General features: G+C 38.4%; 2 protein-coding genes across 3 annotated transcripts; one reads left to right on the top strand and one right to left on the bottom strand.

Moving 5' to 3' along the window:
- The first annotated feature begins 456 nt into the window (after nt 1-456).
- LOC133864268 (auxin-responsive protein IAA27-like) lies at nt 457-4,134 on the top strand. Of its 2 annotated transcripts, none has more exons than XM_062300550.1 (5): nt 457-1,194; nt 2,497-2,723; nt 3,017-3,158; nt 3,662-3,777; nt 3,870-4,134. In XM_062300550.1, exons 1-4 carry the CDS (start codon nt 665-667, stop codon nt 3,753-3,755), a joined length of 993 nt encoding a protein of 330 aa, XP_062156534.1. In that variant the 5' UTR covers nt 457-664; the 3' UTR covers nt 3,756-3,777; nt 3,870-4,134. The 2 variants fall into 2 exon arrangements, with proteins under 2 accessions (XP_062156534.1, XP_062156533.1); XM_062300549.1 differs by having other exon boundaries at nt 460-1,194; nt 3,662-3,723.
- A 1,684-nt stretch (nt 4,135-5,818) lies between these two features.
- LOC133863572 (uncharacterized) lies at nt 5,819-17,097 on the bottom strand. Its single transcript, XM_062299572.1, has 4 exons — nt 16,662-17,097; nt 15,574-16,018; nt 15,364-15,479; nt 5,819-6,315 (listed from the first exon to the last, which is right to left on the bottom strand). Exons 1-4 carry the CDS (start codon nt 17,065-17,067, stop codon nt 5,894-5,896), a joined length of 1,389 nt encoding a protein of 462 aa, XP_062155556.1. The 5' UTR covers nt 17,068-17,097; the 3' UTR covers nt 5,819-5,893.
- Between the last annotated feature and the right edge of the window lie 6,532 nt (nt 17,098-23,629).

The following is a 23,629-nucleotide window of genomic DNA, read 5'->3' as shown; positions in this document are numbered from 1 at the left end:
ACATGAGTGGAGAGACAATGGTATAATATAGAACAAATCTTGAGGGCATAGAATTTTTCATTCACCCTCTTTACCATAAAAAAAGAAATCTATGAGACACCTCAATGGTGAAAAAGCAAGAGCTCACAACCCACAAGACTTGGGAGCATAAATTGTGTGTTATAATTGAGAGATCTCTGAATCTCTCATATTCATCACTTTAGAATCATTTGCTGGAATTGCTGCAATAAAGAAGGGGTTAAGAATTCCAAACAAAAAACAACAAAGAAATGTTGGAATTTCTTTTGTGTGTGTGTGTATATATATATATATATATATATATATATATATATATAGAGAGAGAGAGAGAGAGAGAGAGAGAGAGAGAGAGAGAGAGGCCAAAGAAGTGTTGGAATTTCTTTTGTGTGTGTGTGTGTATATATATATATATATATAGAGAGAGAGAGAGAGAGAGAGAGAGAGAGAGAGAGAGAGGCCAAAGAAGCTTCTTCTTTTCTGCATAAAAAAAAAATAAAAAATCCAAACCCTCTCACAGAGTGTTGTTCATCCCCCACTCTTTCTCTCTCCTCTGTTCAAATTATCAAACCCATTGTCCCCATCTTCTTCCTTGTCCATATACTTCTCAGGCTTTTCCTCGAGTTATATATTTTTGTTTCTTGCATTGATGTCTATACCACTGGAACATAATTATATAGGCTTAACAGAGACTTCTCCAATGGAAAGAAGCTCCGACATGCTTTCATCTTCTACTTCCTCTACCCTCTCCACAGAGGATGAGAAGAGTTCTGCTCTCAACCTCATGGAGACTGAGCTCAGACTTGGTTTGCCTGGGTCTGAATCCCCAGAGAGAAAACCAGGACCTGGGGTCTCTCTTTTTGGCAAAGACTTGGAGGATAGGAATAATGGTTATTCTCTAAGCCCTCTAAAGAACCCTGTCTCTGGGGCTAAGAGGGGTTTCTCTGATGCCATTGATGGCTCTTCTGGGAAATGGGTTTTCTCTCTCGGTAATGGATCTGAGGTTGATTTGTTCTCTCCTGGAGGTGGGAATGGTGGGAAGCCTCTTGGTGGTTTAGAGGGTAAGCACAATACCCAAAACTCATGTCCGTCTGCAACACCAAACATGAAAGAGGCTGCCTCTGTTCCTCAATCTCTAAAGCCAGTTCAGGAGAAGAAGCCTCAGGTTCCTGCTGCAAAGTGAGCTTCCCTTTCTCCTGTAAATGTTAATTGTGTTTCTCCTTGTTGGGTTGTATTTGTCCAAAATTGATTGCTAAAATTTTAAGGAAAAGTTGAAGATATGGATTTTAGTTTTATGTTGTATTGGATTTCTCAAAAGAAGGTGAAAACCTCACCTTACATTAATTGTTTCATTAGACCCAATCTGATTTACCTTTTTTGTTAAAATGGGGACTGAATGTTTAATTCTAGGCTTCTAATAGAGCCGTTAATATCGGCTGGTATCGGCTTCAACTTTTGTATCCATTTGCTTATTTACTTTTTCTTTTTTCCTTTTCAATTGTTGTGTTGGTTCTTATTTAACAGTAGATGGTGTTTTTCCCCTTTAATATAGAAGATTAGCGGTTTTGACATGCACTTGGTAGATTCTTCTATTCGTCCTAGCCTTCACAGAATGTTTTCAACTAAGATGCTTTTGGTTTTTTGCGTTTTACCGTACTCTCATCTGATTACTCAAATTTTCCTGCCCAAGTCTCCAGCATAGGTGATTTGTTTGGAGAATTCTGTTCAGCTATATCATCTCTCAAAAACTACTGTGGATGCTGTTTCAAACCTAAATATTAAGTTCGGAAATAAATTCTCTATATATCTTTTATTAGCGCTCAAACAATCATTAGATAGACTTAAATCCAACAATAAGACTCCTAAGATAAGACAACCTACAATCAAAGACTTACATATATGCTATGCTATAACCACATTTCGGAACATCTCAGAAGATGACCTTTATTTGACAACTACTAACTCTACTAAATTGAAATGTTTGAGACCCATTAAAACATTACGCAGCTAGAGACTCTAGAAACATAATCTTTAATGGAGTTCTAATCCTAAGTAGTAGAGGATTGTAACACTCCTAACCCTTTAAAAACGTCCTTGTCCTCAAGACGAAAGCAAGAAGTGACTCGGGTACAACTTTGGGTTCTAAGCTTTTCAAACGCTTATGTGGTGGCCATTCCAGGAGTGGCATGTTTTCTTTCTCAACAAGCGCCCTCCTTGCAGCAAGTGTAACACACACAACGTGGTGAAGTGGGAGGAGTTGAGAATCATCTCTTCTTTATCTTATCTCTCAGTACATCGAGTTACCCCTTAAATGAGGAGTCTATGTTAGTGTTAGTTCTGAAGGAATAAAGAGTCTATCTCCAAGTCATTGATCGTTTTCACTTTCTTGTTTTATATTTTTGAATTTAATCTATGTGACGAGTTCTTAAATGAGTACTACTTCATGGGGGTGAATCACTAAGCCTAAAATTCGCGCAACAGGGCGCAGGTAGTAGGATGGCCACCAATTCGATCATTCCGAAAGAACACCATGACCTCAAACTTGGCAAAAAATAGTGATGCTGAAGGCAAAACTGGATTTGGATGTCTTTATGTAAAAGTTAGCATGGATGGTGCTCCATACCTAAGGAAGGTTGATCTCAAAATCTACAACAATTATAAGGAAATCTCATCAGCTCTCGAGAAGATGTTCAGCTGCTTTACAATTGGTACTCTCTCTCTCTCTCTCTCTCTCTCTCACACACACACACACACACAAACACATAGGAACACATAATAACATTTGAAGTAGAAGTGAATTTTATTACATGCATGTTGAATTTTCTGGGTCGTTGTTGGTGATGGTTGAATTTAGGAAATCAAGGCTGCCACTTCTAGGATGTATTTAGGGGTGTTTACTCAAGTTTGCATGATGACATATTTACACACCAGTTGCATTTGAAACTATAGGAATATATATCATAAAAGTATTTACGCAAATTCGTGAACAACCATGATTCAGGGCAGTGCAGTTCTCATGGACTTCGCGGAAGAGATGGTCTGAATGAGAGTCGCTTGAAGGATCTTCTCCATGGTTCCGAATATGTGCTGACATATGAGGACAAGGATGGTGATTGGATGCTTGTTGGTGATGTCCCCTGGGAGTAAGTGCTATCCTCATATATGTGATTTCTTTTTTTCTTTGGTTGTGCTTATGCGTGATTTGGAATGTTCTGTCCAAAACCATAGATGATTTCTTAATGTGATCTGGCATGTCATACCAAATTGCATGGTTTCTTTAATAAAATTGACTCCAGGTGATTGAATAGATCAACCTAGATCTGCTATTGCTATTATCTATTGCAATGGTGGGGTAAACACAAAAGTGAACCATGGATTTATTTATTTATTTATTTTCTGGGCAGAACTATGGATTCATTTGATCCCTAGTAACTCTGTTTAACAGATGATATGATCTGATTGTCCATGACGATTGAGGATTAATTACTTGGAATTATCTGACATGAATTATGGCATTGTGTTCTCTATACTTGATCTGAATTTTCCGATCTGATTTCTTACAAAAGGGTTATCAGAGTTTATCATTTTATCATTTTCAGCCGCAAATATATTCCTTTCTTACTGTTTTGTTGTTCTGTTATCACAGAATGTTCACCGACTCCTGTAGGAGGCTGAGGATCATGAAAGGTTCAGAGGCAATTGGGTTAGGTCTGTCCTACTATAATATACATTCAGAATGAGATGGTTTGTTAGTTGAATATAGTATGCTCTTCCAACATAGCTCTTTGTTTAAGCATTGGGTATTCACAATGTAATTCTTCTCAAAATGATCTAACACATCTGCTTCATTTCAGCGCCAAGGGCCATGGAGAAGTGCAAGAGCCATAGCTGTTGTGAAAGGGAGGCGTTTCCTGGGGCATTGAAAGCTTTGTAAGAACTTTTTTTTATCTTGGTGTTTTGTTATAGAGTCCTATATGTGTATGTATCTGAAATGTATTAGCTTTTTGTGTAGTTAATAGATTGGAAAATTTTCCTGTAAGGTAGAAGATTTCCACTGGAGACAGACAGATTATTCTATATTCTCTTTTATTTTCTCTATTATGTATCGCTGAATTCCAATTGCTGTGTAAATGGGTTGCTTGACGTTTGTATATTTCACACTGAGAAAAATCTAGCAATAGTTGGGAGTTCCCATTTCTTGCTCTGGACTTCCCACCCAGTAATCCATTTGCCCTCTAGGATTCAATCTGAGAAAATGGAAGAAATTTAAACTTAAATGCTATGATAAAACTGCTTGAATCAGGTTTTGGATTACAAAATTGCACCAAAATATTGTACAAGTAATCAACGCATGCAAATTTTTTTTTTTTTTTTTTTAATTTATAGAAGAGCAATTTGAGTATTTTAAGTCAATTCTACATATGCATGTAACCGTCCATTTAAAAGCCAAAATCTAATGGATTGTGTAACTTACTACAAAATGAAAGTTTGAATAAGTTAAGTATCACAAATGGTAATTTGAAAATGTCTTTACAAAAGTAGATTAAGAGTAATTTTCCCTTTGGATTATGAACTTTTGTGATATTTTGACGTAAGTTTGCTATTGCAGATGATAAAGGAAACTTCATTCTTTTTCTCTCTCTCTCTCTGAAATTCTTTATTACGAGCAGCAATTCCTGTATAATTTTTAAGTGAAAGAAATTAGACAATGACAATCAATTCAAGGTAAAAGCTTAAGGAAAAATAAAAATTGATCCTTAGGTTTTGGATCGTTCAAGGTCTTTCAGGGATTTTTTTTTTTTTTTTTTTTTTTTAAAGGAAAAGAATCATTACCAGAATTTTCATCACTTTAAAAACCAACTCATCTGTCAATTTTCCATCCAAATTATTGGGATCAGGATTCTCTACAATTATTTGTCCAAATTTAAAAGAATTTGAACTGGTAATCGTGAGAGACTACTTATGAGAATTTATTGGAGAGATATGAATTAGTGAAGCTGCCCCATGGCAGCATTTGATCGACCTGTCTATTCATGTAGTTCACCGGGAGGATCACCCCCACAATTAGAAGTTTTTTTCCTGGCGGCCCACGGCCTCAAAGATTGATATAGTCTTGCCGTTTTTGGGAATTCAACAAGCTACATCCCCTATTCTCATTCGCCGCTAGAATTTGACTTCTGTTGATGGATCTTTGGCTGTAAAGGATGAGACCCACTTGACTTGATAAGTAATTGGACAGCACAATTTTTATTTGATCAGGTTATTCTCTCACAATCACCTGCCTGAATTCTCTCAAATTTGAACAAATAATTATAGAGAATCTCAATCCAAATTACTGAAGAGACAAAAATTATGTCAGCAAATTAGGTTTTTTGTTTTTTCCTGAAAACCTAAAGACCAATTTTTGAACACAACAAAACTCAATGGCCACGTTTTTAATTTATTTTCCCAAAGCTTTTAACAAGACTTGTGCACTGACTCATCGTGGGTTCTTATATCTTTTCAAATGGTATCATTGTGGTTTGAATTTTCCCACAAAAGCCATCTTATGCTATTGCAAGTTGGACATAATGTGAAACACATGTTGCTGTGGCTCATTTCTGCACTACCAGCTTGGCACGTGATAAAATTGCAAAGAATTGGTGATAAGATAAATGAAAGCACTAAGAAGTGAGAAAGCTGATGGTCAGGTGAACTACTAAATTGTGTTTACATGAAAAAGTTATCTTTTGGAAAGTACACAAAAAAGTTCTTTAAAAGGGCTTCTAAAAATTGAATAGACAAATATATGGTGGAAAGCGCGAGAACCAGAAGGAAAATGCATTCTCATATAAATAGCTATGGGAAAACAAAAAAATGCATTCTCATCTACACCGCTCTAAAACTCTTGTTTAGATATCTGAAGATAAACCATCTGAGTATACCCGTTAAATACAGAAGTGTCTAGCCTGGTTAGACCAAGCCGCTGGAACAAGCCATATCGGCCGTCTTCAACAAGAGGACTGGGTGCACGGGCAGGATCATATCTTGTTTGATGAGTGAGAGATGGTCCGGCCACGGGAGGGAGTTCCCAGTAAACGTCAAGAATTGATTCCACAAAACGGCTGTTCTGAAAGTGTTGGGCATAGGAGATTGGCTGATTACTGTGGTTGAAGTTATCCCGCATGTACCCTCTAACACCCCACCATGCTTCACCCGGCCCACAAACTTCTTCTATATCCACTGCTTTCTCCCAGAATTTCTTCCTTTTCGATCTAATCCGAGCTTCATCACTGTCCTTAAAACAGCTATGGCCACCTCCTAAATTAACAAAACAATCGACTTACATGGGTGTATTTCTTGAGGCAGTGAGCAAGTTAACCACAAGTTCATAATCAACAGAACTAAAAATCCCATTGAAGAGAACTTCACAAGGACACAAACATGAGTACCACAACCAAACCTATAAAACCTTTCTAGCTACAATTTCATGGCAAGTATATAATATTAAAATAAAATAAAAATACAGTAGTTACATCTGAAGATGAGACTAACTTTTTGCTTCCCAAGTCCTTTCGTACTTCAACTAAACACGGAAAATTAGATCTTTCAAACCACCAAAAAGTTGACCATTCAAATTCTGAGACAATCATGCCAACAAGACAGTAAATTAAGGCCATACGAAGAAGACTAAATGCCCTATCACTTACAAATAAATACCCATTGCTAAAGAATAATGGTGGAGAATAACAAATATATAAATATATCTCTCGCCTACTCCAATAGTTGGGAGAAGGTTTTGTTTACTATAGTTTTGGATTTCACCTATGATACACTTGGAAAGTGCGAGGACTGACTGAGAGGAATAAAAGGATGAGGGTCAGGAACTTGCTCAGAGAATGGAAGGCTGACATTGTTTTTTTTTTTTTTTTTATATAAGTAAATGAAATTTTATAAAAGTGTAAGGCGCCCCTCTAAGTACACTGAAAGTATACACAAGGAAACGCCTAAGAAGGCAAAGAAAAACGAACAAGAAAATCAGAAAAGTTAATACACACGGGAGACAAAAAAGCCTCCGTCCAAAGATACAACGTATGAAAAAACGAAGCAACAAAATTCTTCATGGAATTCTCCAAGTCTTCAAAACACCTAAAATTTCTCTCCTTCCAAACACACCAAAGAATGCAAATAGGCACCATCTTCCAAACTGCAGCACTCCTTGACCTACCCGCCTTCCACCAACATGGGAATAAATCGACAACTCTCCTCGGCATAACCCAAGACATACCAAACCTAGAAAAGACATGATTCCACAAATTAGTAGCCACATCACAATGAAGAAGAAGATGGTCTACAGTTTCCCCGTATCTTTTGCACAAGTAGCATCTATCCATAATAATGATCTTTCGCTTCCTAAGATTATCCGCTGTAAGAATCTTTCCAAGGGCTACCGACCACGCGAAGAACGCCGCCCTCGAAGGAGCCTGAGTCCTCCACACACTCTTCCAAGGGAAATGACTACCCTCACAGCCGGCCAAGGAGCTGAAATAGGACTTAACCTTGAACACCCCTTTCTTGGAAGGGACCCACCTAAGCCTATCAGCACGATCTCTACTCACCCTGGCTAAATGCAACACATGAAAGAAGGATGCAAAGACACCTTTTCCCAATCATGTGCCTCTCTAACAAAGCTCACATTCCACTGTATAGAGCCGCCCAAAACCTCCATATTATCTGCAACGGCATCCTTCATCCGAGCTATACCAAAAAGAATAGGAAATGCTTCCTTCAACACCCTATCCCCGCACCACAGATCATGCCAAAATTTTGTCCTAGCCCATCCCCCACCTCCAATCTAGAGAGACCAAAGAAAATCCCCCACCTTTTCTTGATATTCTTCCACAGCCCCACCCCATGAGCACCAACCGGCTCGCGAGAACACCACCCACCCCACAAACTATCAAACTTGGCATCTACTGCAACTCTCCACCAAGCTTCTCTCTCTATCCCATACTGCCACAACCATATTTACCTAACAAAGCATGGTTGAACAACAATAAATTCCGAATACCCAACCCTCCATTTGAAATTGGGGAACAAACTTTCGACCACCTCACCAAGTGAATTTTAGATTCTTCACCCAATCCACCCCAAAGAAAATCCCATTGAAGCTTCTCTAAACGAGCAGCAACACTCCTCGGGAGATGGAACAGAGACAAAAAGTAAGTAGGCACATTGGCAAGGGTACTCCTAATAAGGGTTACTCTAACACCTTCTTGCTTCTTTTTCGCTTTCTAGTTAGGTGTTTCCTGTTGTATACTTCTAGTGTACGTAGGGGCGCCTTACGCTTTCAATAAAACTATCATTACTTATAAAAAAAAAAAGGGTTACTCTACCACCCTTAGAGAGATACATCATTTTCCAACTAGCCAAACGATGTTCAATCTTCTCAACAACCTCGTTCCAAATATGAGTGGACTTATAGGAAGCCCCCAAAGGAAGACAAAGATACTTAACCGGGAAAGTGGCAAACCCACACCCTAAAATGTCGGCTAGCCTTTCCGCTTGATCAACATGCCCCACTAGAATTAAATTTGACTTTGTCAAATTACCCTTCAGACCCGAAGCTGCTTCAAACAGGAGGAAGAGACTCCGCAGACTCCGCAACTGAGAAGAATGAGCACTACAAAAAATCAAAGTATCATCTGCAAACAGAAGATGCGAAAAATATACGTCACCTACCCCCCCCCCCCCCCTAACTCCAACTAAGATCATACGGCTCAAGGCTTCCATCACAAAAACAAACAAAAGGGGTGACAAAGGATCCCCTTGTCTCGGGAGCTACTGAAAAAACCAAAAGGGGAAACATTGATTAACACTGAAAACCGCACAGTTGAGATACAATGAGCGATCCACCTACACCACTTTTCCCCAAAGCCACACCTCCTCAACATATACAAAAGAAAATCCCAGTTAACATGATCGTATGCTTTCTCCAAGTCCATCTTGCAAATGATGCCTGGCACCCCTGATCTAAGCCTACTATCAATGCATTCATTAGCAATAAGAATCGGATCAAGAATTTGCCTCGCTTTGATAAAAGCGCTCTGAGATTTGGAGATGACCTTCTTCAAGACTGACTTCAATCTGTTTGCTAGAACTTTAGCAATAATCTTGTAGATACCTCTCACCAAACTAATAGGCCGGAAATCTTTGATGGAGTTGGCCCCTGGAACCTTCGGAATAAGAGAAATAAACGAAGCATTCAAGCTCTTCTCAAACAAACCTCTGGCATGAAACTCATCAAAAACCTTCATAATGTCCACTCTCACGACATCCCAGCACGCTTGGAAGAAGGCCATAGAAATGCCATCGGGACCCGGTGCCTTATCACCATTCATAGCTGACACTACCTTCTTGACCTCCTCCTCTTCGAACGCTCTCTCCAACCAGCTAGCATTAGAATCTAAAATAGAATCAAAAGAAATACCATCCACCCTAGGCCTCCACCTACTCAGCTCATGAAAGAGCTTTTGGTAGAACTCAACCACGTGATCGCCAATATCTGACTTATTAGAAGTAAGAGTATCTCCAATCCATAATGAGTCAATAGAGTTGTACCTTCTGTTTGAGTTTGCTATGGAGTGGAAGAATTTAGAACACTTATCCCCTTCTTTTAACCACAAGACTCTTGATTTCTGCCGCCAGCTCACCTCCTCCAAAAGAGAACACCTCTCTATCTCTGTCTTCTTCTGAAGCTCCTCCTCAACTAAAGCCCTACTTCCTTCAATAGCATCAAAAGCCTAAAGATCTTCAAACAACTTCCTCTAGTTCCTATCTACCTTACCAAAAACCTCTTCATTCCAAATCTTCAAATCCTTCTTCAGAGCCTTTAGCTTACAAGCAAAAGCAAAACTAGAGGTACCTTGGAACGAGTAAGAATCCCACCATTGTTTCACCTTCCCCAAAAACCTTCTGCTTTAAGCCACATGTTCTCAAATTTGAATGACCTGTTCCCCCTAGAGAAATCATCACAATCAAGAAGAATCGGAAAGTGGTCTGAATAAAGGCGAGGAAGCCTCTTTTGAGACGACACAGGAAACCGAGCTTCCCAATCAGGGGAGACTAAAAAACGATCAATCCTAGACCAAACAGGGGGATCAAAAGTGTGTGACCAAGTAAAAGCACCCCCAACGAGAGGAAAATCCATGAGACCCAGCTCAAAGATAAAATCAGAGAACTCTCTCATAGCAGGCCTATTGCCCTCACCAGACCTTTCACTAGGGAAACGAGCAGCATTGAAATCACCTCCTATACACCACGGCAAGCTCCACCAACTAAGGATCCCAGCCAACTCATCCCAAAGCAGACTCCTATCCATATCAGAATTCGGACCGTAAACACCTGCAAAAGCCCAAACGAAACGATCCACTACATTCCTAAAGGAAACTGCAAGAGTGAAATCCCCCAAACACACATCAACTTTCTCCACCACCCTATTATCCCACATAATCAAAATGCCCCCTGAGGCCCCACTGGAGTCTAGACAACACCAATCGACATGATTGCAGCCCCAGAGATTGCGCACAAAGCTACTCGAAATACCATGAAACTTAGTTTCTTGGAAGCAAATAATATCTGCCTTCCAATCCCTGAGCAAGTTACTAATCCTTAGGCGTTTTTCTCTCTTATTCAGCCCCCTCACATTCCAAGACAGAATTCTTGGCTTCATAACACAACTGGATGCCCTCTCGTCTTCCTTTTCCCGCGGCTTGAGCATGAGCCTCTAGCATCGTAGTTAATGGAACACTCCAAATTCTTAACCTCCCTTTTTCCTTTCTTCCCCCCACAAGACAGAGCTCCCTCCTCAGACGGTCCGCTTCAATAAAAGACAAGAAATCCAGCAATTGTAACTTATGACCCTCGAACGATATCCCTAAAATGAGATAAATCTCATTTGCACGCTGAATGACCCAATCAGAGTAACCTGAGAGATCCCCCTCTGAATTAGTATAGGAATTTAGAGGAGACACCGATCGCACCCTACCTTCTCTTTCCCCCACATCCACGTCATAGAGAACCTTCCCACTATCTGCCACTGCCTTAGGTTGATCACCCTCTTGAAACACAACCAAATCTGAGCACCCAGTTGGTTGGCTGTTTGAGTTCCCCACACCATCCTTTGCCTGCATAAAAAGATAGTTCTGAAGGGGCTTCAACGGCAACTCCCACCCGTTCAACCCAGAGACAACCAGCTCCCCTGAAAAATTCCCTTGCCAAGCAAATGAACCTCCCCCGACACCTCCTGAGCATGGACCAAAAAGCCTTGACATCCGATCCCTACCTTCAGACATCGCACAAAGTATATTTGTCGGCTCTTGAGAAAGATCTGCCGGACCGTCGACCTTGCTCTTACTCACCGCCTGCTTCAGCTCCGGTTGTACCCTGGCCGGCGACATGACTTCCATCAACTCGCCGATAGTCACAACAGACATCAGAACCACCAGATCCGGAGAAACTGCAGGACCCACCGGTCCACCCACCGAAAGAGAGTTACCTGAGAGCAAGGACGATTGCAGGAACTAAATCGAAACTTTTGTCAATGGCTGTTGTGTGTAGTTTGTGGGGTTGTCAGCATGTGTATTGGCGTTATTTGGGTTCTAGAGGGGCTTTTGGAGGATCTTATTAATGTGGGATAGGAAGGTGGTGGAAAAAACTATGTGGAGTTATTCACTGTTGCTTGCTCCTTTAGACATGGCGCTGACAATTTTGAGTGGGCTTTTGCGGGAGTTTATAGTCCTAATGTGGACTATGATAGAAGATTGCTTTGAGATGAACTAGCTGGGTTGATTAATTGGTGGAATTTAGCTTAGTGCATTTTAGGTGATTTCAACATCATCCACTTCTCGAGTGCGAGATTGAGCGATACCAATTTCTCCCAGCCATGTTGGAGTTCTCCAAATTCATTTTTGAGCAAGGCATAATGGATATTCCTCTTGTAGGCGAAAATTTCATGTGGTCTAATAACCAAAATCGTCCATTGTGGTCCTAAATTGATAGGTTTCTTCTTTCTCCCAACTTGAAAGCCCAATTTCCAGATGTTTCTCAGAGGAGACTCCCTAGAATTTTGTCAAACCACTTCGCCTTATTGCAAGATTATGGTGATGTTGCTAGGAGCAAAAGGTATTTCAAGACTGATTTAAAAATATCCTAGCATGTAAACTGAAAGCTCTAAAGACTGATTTAAAAATATGTAAAGAGGAGGTGTTTAATAATATTTTTTTGATAGGTAAAACTAGGGTAAAGAGAGGTGTTTAAGAAGGTGTTTAATAATATTTAGAAGCAGAAAATGCATCTTTTGGACAGTCTTTAGGGACTTGATCTCTGATAGAGAGAAGTTGAGAAAGATAGATTATTAGTGCTTTGTAGAGGCCTACTTTCTTGGAAGAAGCGAGTTGAAAACAGAAATTGAGGGCACCTTGGTTGAGAGAGGGTGATAAGAGTACAGATTTTTTTACAACGTGTGACCAACTCGAACAGAATAAATAACACCGTTGAATCTTTAGTGGTTAACGGTTTTGTTTCTTCAGATACAGCAGAAATAATAGAGCAAATTCTGCAATTTTACAATAGTTTTTACTCTGAACAGTTTGGTCGGCGGCCTAAATTGGATGGCCTTCCTTTTGATTTCATTGGTGCTGAGGATGCTGTGGTTGGAAAGAGCTTTTGAGGAGAGTGAGGTCTTTAAGGCGGTGAAAGCGTTAAAACGGTGATAAGGCCCCGGACCTTGAGAGTTTTTCTTTGGCCTTCTTTCAGACTTGTTGGAGGTTCTTAAAGATGATTTCATAAACGTCTTTCATGAGTTCAATGCTCAAGGTAAGTTTGAAAAAAAGGCTCAATAACACTTTTATTGCTCTTCTTCCCAAGAAAGCAGGGGTGGTTGACAATAAGGATATTCATCCTATTAGTCAGTCTATTGGGTGGTGTTTATAAAATAATTTTCAGTCCTAGCTAACATGCTGAAAACGATGTTGGATAAGGTTATTTCCAAGACTTAGAATGCTTTTGTAAGGGGCCGATAGATCTTAGACTCAGTCTTTATTGCTAATAAATACCTAGACAATAGAATTAGATCATTAGTTTCAAGTGTGCTTTGTAAACTGGATCTAAAAAAAGGCTTATGATCATGTTAATCGGAGTTTCATGTTGTACATGTTAAGGAGATGTGGCTTTGGGGAGAAATGGTGCGAGTGGATTGATCATTGTATCTCAAGAATGTGGTTCTCTGTTTTGCTTAATTTTTTATTTTTGATGAACCTTCGTTTTGATTAATGGAACTCCCTTTGGCTTTTTTAAGAGCTCTCATGGCCTGAGATAAGGTGATCTTATATCCCCCTGCTTTTGTCGTTGTCATGGAGGCTTTGAGTAGGATGGCGTCCGCTACTATGGACAAAAGGCTTTTATGAAGCTTTTTGGTGGGGTCTAGGAATAATAATGAGCTTCTCGTCTCATCTCCTTTTGGCGGATGACACTTTGAGCTTTTGCGAGGCGAATACAGATCATCGCTGTCACTTGCACTGCCTTTTCTTATGCTTTGAAGTTGTACTAGGGTTTTAAATTAATTTCGCCAAATCAGAGTCGGTCCCTATTAGTGCTGTGAAAAATGTTGGAGGCCCGATCCACATCCTTGGTTGTGTGGTGTCCTCTCCACCTATAAAGTATTTTACTCTACCTTTGGGGGCTTCTTTCAAGGCAAAATCAATCTGGGATGGTATTATTGAGAAGATGGAATGTCAGTTGACTTATTGGAAGCGACTTTATTTGTAAAAAGGTGGTAGGGTTACATTGATAAAAAGAACTCTTTCTAATTTGCCTACTTACCATTTGTCCCTCTTCCCCATCCTTGTTTGCGTGACCAATCATATTGTAAAAACTTTAGCGGGATTTCTTGTGGGGCAGAGTAGGTGAGGAGTTTAAATTCCATCTTGTTAATTGGACTAAAATTTGTAGTTCGATTTCCTCATGGGGTTTGGGGATTAGAAACCTGCTTATGTTTAACTTAGCCCTTTTGGGAAAGAGGTTATGGCATTATGCCACGGAGAGTGAAGCATTGTGAAGATTGATTGTAGAAGTTAAATATGACTGCATGTGCAGAAAGTGGTGTTCTGAAACAGTTTCTAGGTCTTTGGAGGTTGGCATATGGAAATTCATTAGCTTTCCCTGATTTATTTAGTATTTCTCGTTGTAAGGAAGCTTTGGCAGCAAATTTGTTGCATTTTTCTAAAAACGCTTTACAATGGAGTATTATTTTTATCAGATATGTCCATGATTGGTGGTGTTGATTTCTTCGTTCTTTAATCTGTTGTACTCTCTCAACTTGAGAGGAGGCAATGAGGATAAAATTTGTTGGATCCATCCAAAAGGCGGAAGTTTGATGTCAAATCTTTCTATCATGCGTTTAGTCCCCCCACCAACTCCTTCCCCTTTCCTTGGAAGAGTATTTGGAGAAATAATGCTCCTTCGAAGGTGCCATTTTGTCTTTGGACAACAGCTTTAGAGAAGATTTTAACAAAAACTTTAAGAACGAGGCACGTCATAGTGACAGACTAGTGTTGTATGTGCAAGATGAACGAGGAATCTATTGATCATCTTCTACCTTTTGCTCCACTGCGAGGGGGTTAGAGACTTGTAGGCTTCAATTTTTAGTCTTTTGAGATAGAGTGGGCCATGCCCCAGCGGGTGTTGGAGCTGATGGCATGTTGGAGAGGTCAGGCTGTAAATCACTACATTTTAGAAGTTTGGCGGATGGTTCCTCTATGTTAAATGTGGTGCATTTTGAGGGAGTGCAATGCTCAAAGCTTTGAAGACTGTGAGAGAACTATGCTTGAGTTAAAAGCCTTTACGTTTAAATTTAGATGGCTTCTTTCAATAGTTCCCACTTCTCTATTTTTCTAGATTTTTTGAATTTATTCTCTTCCCCTTCTCTCTAGTTGGGATTGCTCTTGAATACTTCATGTGTACTTGGGTTGCGCTCCTCTGTGCTCTTTATATATATATATATATATATATATATATATATAAGACAATGCACTTGAACCTACTTGGTAGAAAATCATCCAAAATTGTTTGTTATAAACTCCTCAATAACACAATCGTTCCTCTAATATGAAAAAACCTTTTATTAGTTAGGCATCGATATTGCATTCAATATGACAACCTCATCTAACTTTTTTAGAATAAAAGAAAGAAAAACTTTCTTTTAGTTTAGACAAGGCAAAAGCAATGTGCATACCGTGATACAGAAGGCATATGCAGTAGAGATGGCTACATAAGTGAAAAGATATAAGGTAAAGAGGAGAGAGGAAGCACCTCTTATATAAATTTGGTCACAAATCTGCCTTAAGGAATAATGATCTCCGGTTCCAGTGTCATAGTTATCCTCAAAAACAAGATGTCGGAAGCCAGCTTTCAGAGCCTGCTTTATTCTGCTAATCAGAGCATGCAAAAGAAGAATTATGGTTCCAGTGTAGGGCAGTAAAGAATTGAGGGATAAATGTGTTTGTTGAATTCAGTGATTACCTTTTCAATTCATCCTGATGGTCATCAAAAAAAATAAGAACTCGACTGAGATCAGTAATCCCATGTTTCTTCATCTCACTTCCCCAGTCAACACTTCCAAAATCCACAAAGTCCTTTCCAGCAAAGTATGTGCAGTTTCCATCAACATAAGCAGGGCCTTTCTTAAGATACTTCTCGGGATGCCGGGGCGAAAGTGACACAATGGACGTGTTTGGCATCGCTTGCCGCAAAACCCAGGTGGAATGCCCCTTGAAAGCACCACTCTCAATCATCAAATCTGGCTTCAGCCATCGAACAATGAACCAAAGCCCAAAGCTGTGATCAAAACCCATTCCATGCATATTGTTTTTAATTGGCCGTGCTTCATATATAGGTACAAACTCTTCCAAGCCTTTAAGCAAATCCTTAGACGTCCATTCGACTGTTTTTCCATGTTTCGATCTGCCTTTTGCCAAGGACAAGAATATAAGAATCACAATTATTGACAATAAAACTCAACAAAAACCAAGGATTTCAAACTGAAAGAAGGATTTGGATCTTCCCATGTTCATATGCACAACACAACTCTTAGAAAAATCTCAGCCTTACCAAACGTATTGCCATGATCCTGCAGCACAATAACGGGACTGATGTGCACTCATGGTTGGACCAGACCTATTTCTACTGGTAAGATCACAGCCACTAACACCTTATGATTGAAATTTCACTAACGCCATAGATATGAGAGAATCTATGTCCTGAAATCTAAGGTATAATTCAAACAAGCAACACATAGCACTGTCATCTTCCTTTGAAATTCGCTTATAAGAAACTTCAATGCCTATTCCAAACTTTTCAAATTCCTCCAAGTTCCCAGCAACCAAAAGTAATTCACAACTAAACCCCCATTTTCATTTCCGCTATATTATCTCGCGAATTCTCAAAAACCAAACAGAGTCCCCAACCCCAATTAGTCGCACCCTAATCCGAATCAAGCATAAGAAAACCGGGATCTGAAACAATACACACCCTAGACACACGAAATCTAAAACCAAAAGATACGAAATTTAAATCTAATGGATGAGATCCGGGTAATGAAAAAGGCTTACACCAGGGCACGCCGAGGGATCCGAAGTCTGATTCGAGGCCGTCGAGCCCGAAGAATCCGGAGCGGGAAACTGGGTTGTAGTAGGAGGAGACGCAAACGAAGGGGCGAGAGTGGAAGATTAGCAAGGAGAGGATTGCGAGGAAGGTGAGGCAGAGGAACGCCAGGCAGGGCCCCATTGGACCCATTCTAGTCAAGTAGTGGGCCGCTCGGGTTGTCAGCGGGAGTTGCTGCTGCTTCTTGGTCTTCGACTCGTCGGCCGTTCCGTCGTCGTTATCACCGGAGCCTTCTTCCCCGTGCTGCGGCCCGGCGCGGCGCAACGAGAGGACCCGCTCCAGCATGTTGCTGGGCATGGTGGTCGTGGTGGGGGTGTGCTGGTGTGAGTTGCGAGAGTGAGATCGGGGAGTCATGCGCTTGCTTTGTTGAATTTGTTGGGGGTACCAATGGAATTTAGATAGAAATTGGAAAGAGTAATAATATATATATGCTCAAAGCATAATAGAGAAATGATTCATTTTTTTTTCGATGATTTTACAAAATTATTATTAAATCTTTGGAGTCATGAGCGGACACATGACCCCATGAATCCATTTTACAACTTTAAAAAGTGGGAGGATTTATTTCCTTGTGAGTTTTGTTGGATTCTTTTGTGGGCTATATTCTCGAGTGCTTCTTTTGGGCTTTAGGGTTTTGTTTGAGTGCTTTCTGTGGGTTAATTTTGATTGTTTCTGCGTATACTCTATGTATGCTTAGGGGCGCCTTACGCTTTTTCTAATAAAACTTTTCTTACTTATCAAAAAATAAAATAAAATTGAGAGGATGTTAGACGACCTGGGGATGATGTATAGCACGTCTCATATTTCAAAGAGGGTCAAATACTTGTTTTGAGAAAACCTTACTTAATCCTCTTAACTTCCATCACATTTGTAATTACTACAACATTAGTATAGCATTTCTATGTATTTTTATACGGGCATTACTACAACATTAGTATAGTTAATTACTAAATATATTTAACATAATTTGAACATTATAACGACACTAGCATATTCAATGCCTAAATATATTTAACATAGTTTGAGAATTATAACGACATTAGTATATTCGATGTATAAATATATTCAACATAAATTGGGCATTTCATCAATGCTATTATGTTATATCCAATTGCATTTGGGCATCACAATGACGCTACTATATCGTTTGAAAACTATTTCTCTCTTAGAATTGCATTGAAATGTAAGAAATGAAGTTTGAAAGACATGTCCTATTTATAGATTTTTGGAGCTATGAGGTTGGGACAAGTGTGCACCAAAAACTAAATGGAGAGAGTGCCATGTGGCACTAGGGCCAACTGGTAGCACCCCTAGCTAGGGTAAACTTGGCAATCTGTGAGTGGCAACGAGGTCTGATGCTCTATAAGCCGATTTTGACCCCCTTAACGTACTTCGATATGATCGATCTGAGATTTTACAAGAAGATAGATGACTATGAGGCAGTCATTTTCATATCTCACACAAAGCGTTTGGGATTCTTTTGACCATTCTCTCACACATTTAAAATTGAGTAATGATTGAATACCATTCAAAGATACAACTTTTTACCACATTGTCTATGTAGAAAGGTGGTCCCCCACTACTTTTTGAATTTTTTTATTTTTTAAAAATAAATTAAGATAGGGGACCACCTTGCCACATAGGCAAGGTGGTGAAAAATTGTATTTTTAGGTGGTATTCAATCATTACTCTTTAAAATTTATGGTCTAAAAGTCACTTTGCTCCTTAAACGACCTCAAAACGTAACCCGAATTATTCATAATTTTTATGACACGTCTAAGACACATATAAAAACTATATGATAATTTCTTTTTATCATTAAAATATCGTTCCATAATTATTTCACGAGACTGAATTTCCTGAGTGTTACAAGTGATGTAAGTAGTGACGTCATTGTGACATCACTTTTGATGGGTTGCCAAGTATGACGACGTCATCATGCCACATTAGCATCACTAGAGGCTACTACCAACCGGCCCTGCCATGTGAGCAGGTGACGTGGCACAATTCTGGGTACTCCTCCTTGGACACGTGTGGCATACCTATGGTTCCAAGAATTCTATAAATAGGTCACACATATTTCTTTCATTTCTCCTTAATTTCAAGTGAGATTTCTAAGAAAGCGAGAGAGTTCTTAAGTTAGTCTTGAGAGTGGGGAAGTACTCAGGAAGCCCGAGAAGTACATTTTTGAGGAAATCACTCGATATAATTCTTTAAGCCTTACCTTTAATAATTTCAAAACTTTAAGGTTAAATTATGTTGTTTAGATGCTTAAATAGCTCATGCAAGTTTAATTGAATATTTAAATATAGTTATTATATTTAATTGTTGCTAAAATGTTACAATAGTGTTGTTGTAATGCCTAAATACAATTAGGAATAATATGATAGCGCATTGCTGATGTCCAAATAGATTTTTTTTTTTTTTTTTTTTTTAAAAAAAAAAGATAAATATTATACTAATGCCGTAGTAATGTTCGTATGAAAATATGTTTCGTTATAATGCTTAAGTAGCATTACAATATTTTAAATATACTGTTATTATGTTCGAGTGGTATAATAATATTTTAGATATACGGTTGTAATGCTAAAATTATTAGAAGGCTATAAAAATATGCCTAGTGTAGTAGAATCACACCTAAGTAATATTTTTCATGTATGCGATATGTTTACGCACGTAGACACGTCATTGTACTAATCAAGTAAAATCAAAGTATAAGAATAATAATCATTGGATTAGATAATAGTTTCAAAATATAAATATAGACTATACGTAGTCACACGATTAAATGTAGTGTTTGGTAGTGCAAGAAGAGATTGATAACTATAATAATTACTAAGGTTTTTAGATATAAATATTTTATGAATGCATATTTATGATAATGACTTCTCTGATGATTTATAAATATGCTTGACATGATTTAAAGAGTAAAATCATTTGCAAAAAGGGATTATGGTTTTAGACAGAAGATGCTTTTGAAAAAAGACATATATATATATATATACTACTACTACTACTACCTAATATTTACCAATGTAATCCATTGAAAATGAGTTAATTAAACTCTTATTCATCTATTGAAAAGAGGAAATTAAACTCTTGTTTTGACATGATGAAACTCATTCATGTTGCTGTTTTTATTGAGATTGAGGAAACTCTCGTACTACTATACTGTGGTAATTCAGTTTACTCTTACTAGTTAAATGCACTGTACTATTATATTGCACCGTACTGAATCCACTGAATAAGGGAGAGAAAAACTCTTGTTCTACTTTTCCATTGCTATTTGACTGAGTATTGATAAATATTACTTATGTTGCGAGAAGTTTAAAGGCTTTATGAGATTTGATCATGCATGTGTATATTGTTGCATGAAATGACATGATATTTGACTGAGTATTGATAAATATTGCTTATGTTGCGAGAAGTTTAAAGTTATATGAGATTTGATCATGCATGTGTATATTGCATGTTGCATGAAATGACATGATATCTAACTTTTTTCACTGCTTCCTATATTGGGATATGAAGTGTGTATAAATCCTCTCTATTCTATGTGATTTACCAAGTAGTTATGACTTTTGATAAAATTATTCTTAAAAACCCTAGCTGCTTAGGAAATACAAGTTAGAGTGATTTTCAAAAGAATAAAGGCTCTTATCATATATTTTAAAAATGTCAGTTTCTATTATATTTGCTGAGATTGTGGACTCATATATCTACCTGTGTAATCGTGAATTCAATTGCGGTAATCCATCGTTACATAGATCTTGCAGGAGAGGATATTGATGTAGATCTACATGCTTGCTTAGATGTCGACCATTTTCTTAATGAGTATATAATGTTAGAAAGAAAGCAAATATTTATTACAAGTATTCTGCTGCATTATTATAAGGTAGTAGTAGTGTAATGCCTTGCTTTTTACAAAAAGCATAAGTAAAAATTTCCGATTTACACATGATATTACGATGTCATCAAAGTTGAGATTTGGCAGCGGAATATATTTTTTTCTTAAAAACTTGGGACATAACACATTAGTGTTGACTAAATTACCTTAATATATAATTAATTTAATTTTGCGTTGTCACATAATAAGTACAAACAAAGCATTAACATATGTGCCACATGCATCACTAATAATACGTAACCATTGTTTTAACTTTATATGAACCATGATATAAAATATTACATATTAAAGAAATATGTAAACAACAAGTCTAGCATATATACAAAGAGATAGGCTAATCAGGGTAGTCCATCACACTAAAGACGCGGTAGTTAGCCTCATCCATATATATCGGGGTTGGTAAAAGATCCAAACTGTACTGGTACTCCACTCCTTCCATATCTACATATTCATTTATGTGATTGTGGTTATCACCACAATCCCATACTATAATCAAATGAGTCAACTGTTTTCAATAATATAATGACTACTGATTCATTTAAAACATATAACAGTTTTTTATGCACAGTTTCATTAATAGTTCTATATGCAAGTCTCATTAACAGTTCTATATGCACAGTCTCATTCATAGTACAAGTCTTGCTTATTTCAAGATGCCTTGGGCCTTTAACCCATGATACGATTTTATTATTTATAGATGCAGTGAGCCTCTAACTCATATTACGGTCTTATCATTTGTAAATGCCGTGGGCCTCTAACCATTTCTGGTCTTATCATTTATGGATGATGTGGGCCTCTAACCCCCGGTCTTGCTTGTAACAGGTTCATATCTCATAACAGTAAAATATGCAGAGTTCCAAACAAATCACATATAATTAAATATAGCAGAGATCACAAACTTTAGAAACCAATATCACCATGTAATTAAATAAAGCATAAGTCACCATATTATGGAACCCAGTATCACTCTTAATAAGTATTTTAAAAATACTTAGTCATATAATTAAACAAATGCATATAATTAAATAAGCTATGGAAATCAGTATCACTCTTAGTAAGTACTTTTATACTTACAGTTCTTTGCTTCTAAAAGAGTTTCCACACAATTGTTAACAGCACATTTATATTCATGCGATAACAAATTAACACAGTACGTTAATTAAGAAGGTTATTTAATTATGGGGTAATTACTTTTTTCCCCATCAACTACCAGCCATTGGCAACATGCCCCCATGAACTGACACATCGACCAAAAGAAAGCATTCAACTACCATGTTTACAAGTTTTCCCCCCTTCCGTCAGTCAGAGACGTTATTTTGGACGTTCAACACGTCATGTGCGCATCATGTGTCATTTAACACTTTTTTCTCCCACTTTTGCCCTTATGTTGTTAAACGATTCTCAACAAAAAATATTAAAAAATATCCATGTTGACAATGGCCACGTCGTCATCTTCTTCCTTGGTCACCCTTCTGTTCCATCACTCTAAGATCCAGCCCATAGCTTCCCCCGCAACTTTGTGGGCATTCTGCAAGTCCAAGTATGTGTCGTCCATGGGAGAATATGCAGGCGGTTCCATAAGGAAATGGTGGGACTGGGGCTGGTCATGATGGGTTCTCTCACGGAAGCCCATTTTTGCTTCAGATTTGAAATGATAGACATTGTTCAGTTTTCTTGATTCTGTGCTTCCCAACTATTCAGGGAACTAATAATTATTCACCAGAGTTGAAAGTAGAGCAACGTGTTGAAGCAGATCTTAGAGGAAGTTAAGTCACGTTGGCCTCTGAGAAAGACTTGAACATAGGAGAATCCATATCATGTGCATACTGGAATTTTTTTGTTCAGAATAAACTCAACCAAATCCTCTATTCTATACTTTACTGCACATGCACACACACACACACACGTATACAGAAACACGTTCGCCGAAACCTATATAAACATAGGAGATTCACGTCCTTCATTTTGGGGGATGTAATATCCACAGCAAGCAAGAAGATGAAGTACAATCAACAGTTGGCAACTTCCTCTGTTTCAGTTCCCATAAATAGAGTGTAACAGAGTATGAGAGAGGTTGTCCATGAGATCTGTAAGGCTAAAAATTGTTCGTGCGCTGTGATCGTGTGGTGAAAATTGTTCGTCCTGGGGAAGAAAAAGTTGTCTATATTGGTAATTCTCTGTTAAGAAATAATCTTTTATTTAGCAGCATGCATTACAACTAGCCTCTTAGTTTACAGCTACCAAAGGCACATAATAATCATGTGCTTAGTTATCTTGAAGTCAGTAGGTACGTAATTAGTTTCGATCATGTGCTGAGAATATTGAAGGAAATGGAGGGCCTGGAACCATCAAGAAGATCACATTTACCGAAGGTACGTAATTAGTTTCGATCCTCTCATTTTTCCTTGTATATATGTGTTGGGGAAATATTTGTCCCCTATTTAGAGTGGGGTCGGATTAGCCCCTCAGTTTAGATTTCGGACTTCGGACTCCGGATTAGTCCTCAAACCTTGAGACTTGGCCAGATGATTCAGCCTTGAATATTTATTAGACTAGACAAATCAAGTCAGAAATGATATTAGATGTCTACATAAAGCCTCACGCTTGATAATGACAAAGTGGACATATATCATACAGGGTCATAAAAAAGGGGATACGCTCGTGTATGTGATATAAAAAGGTAGTATATGAACTATTTTAGAAGTAGGATCGATTACCCTCTTAAGCTCTCTCTCCTTTTCTCTCTCATATATACACAGACACTTGACTGACTTGAGCATCAGAGGAGGCTTTGCCGGCCAACCCCGGCGGGTCTTTGCTGTTTCGCATGCCGAAACATAGAGGAATGGACATATCTGATGATGCCACGTCACCGGACCAATATTTGCATCAACAATATGTATCATAGATTCATACGTACATCGTCGTAGATACATACTGCACTGAAGAATGCTTTTATATATATATTTTTCAGGGAGCCATGTCAAGTACACACAAAAGTCACGTATA

The sequence above is a fragment of the Alnus glutinosa genome, chromosome 3 (genome assembly GCF_958979055.1).
Source record: "Alnus glutinosa chromosome 3, dhAlnGlut1.1, whole genome shotgun sequence".
NCBI lineage: Eukaryota > Viridiplantae > Streptophyta > Magnoliopsida > Fagales > Betulaceae > Alnus > Alnus glutinosa.
The sequence above is the reverse complement of the archived record's forward strand: the minus strand, read 5'-3'. Positions and strand labels throughout refer to the sequence as shown.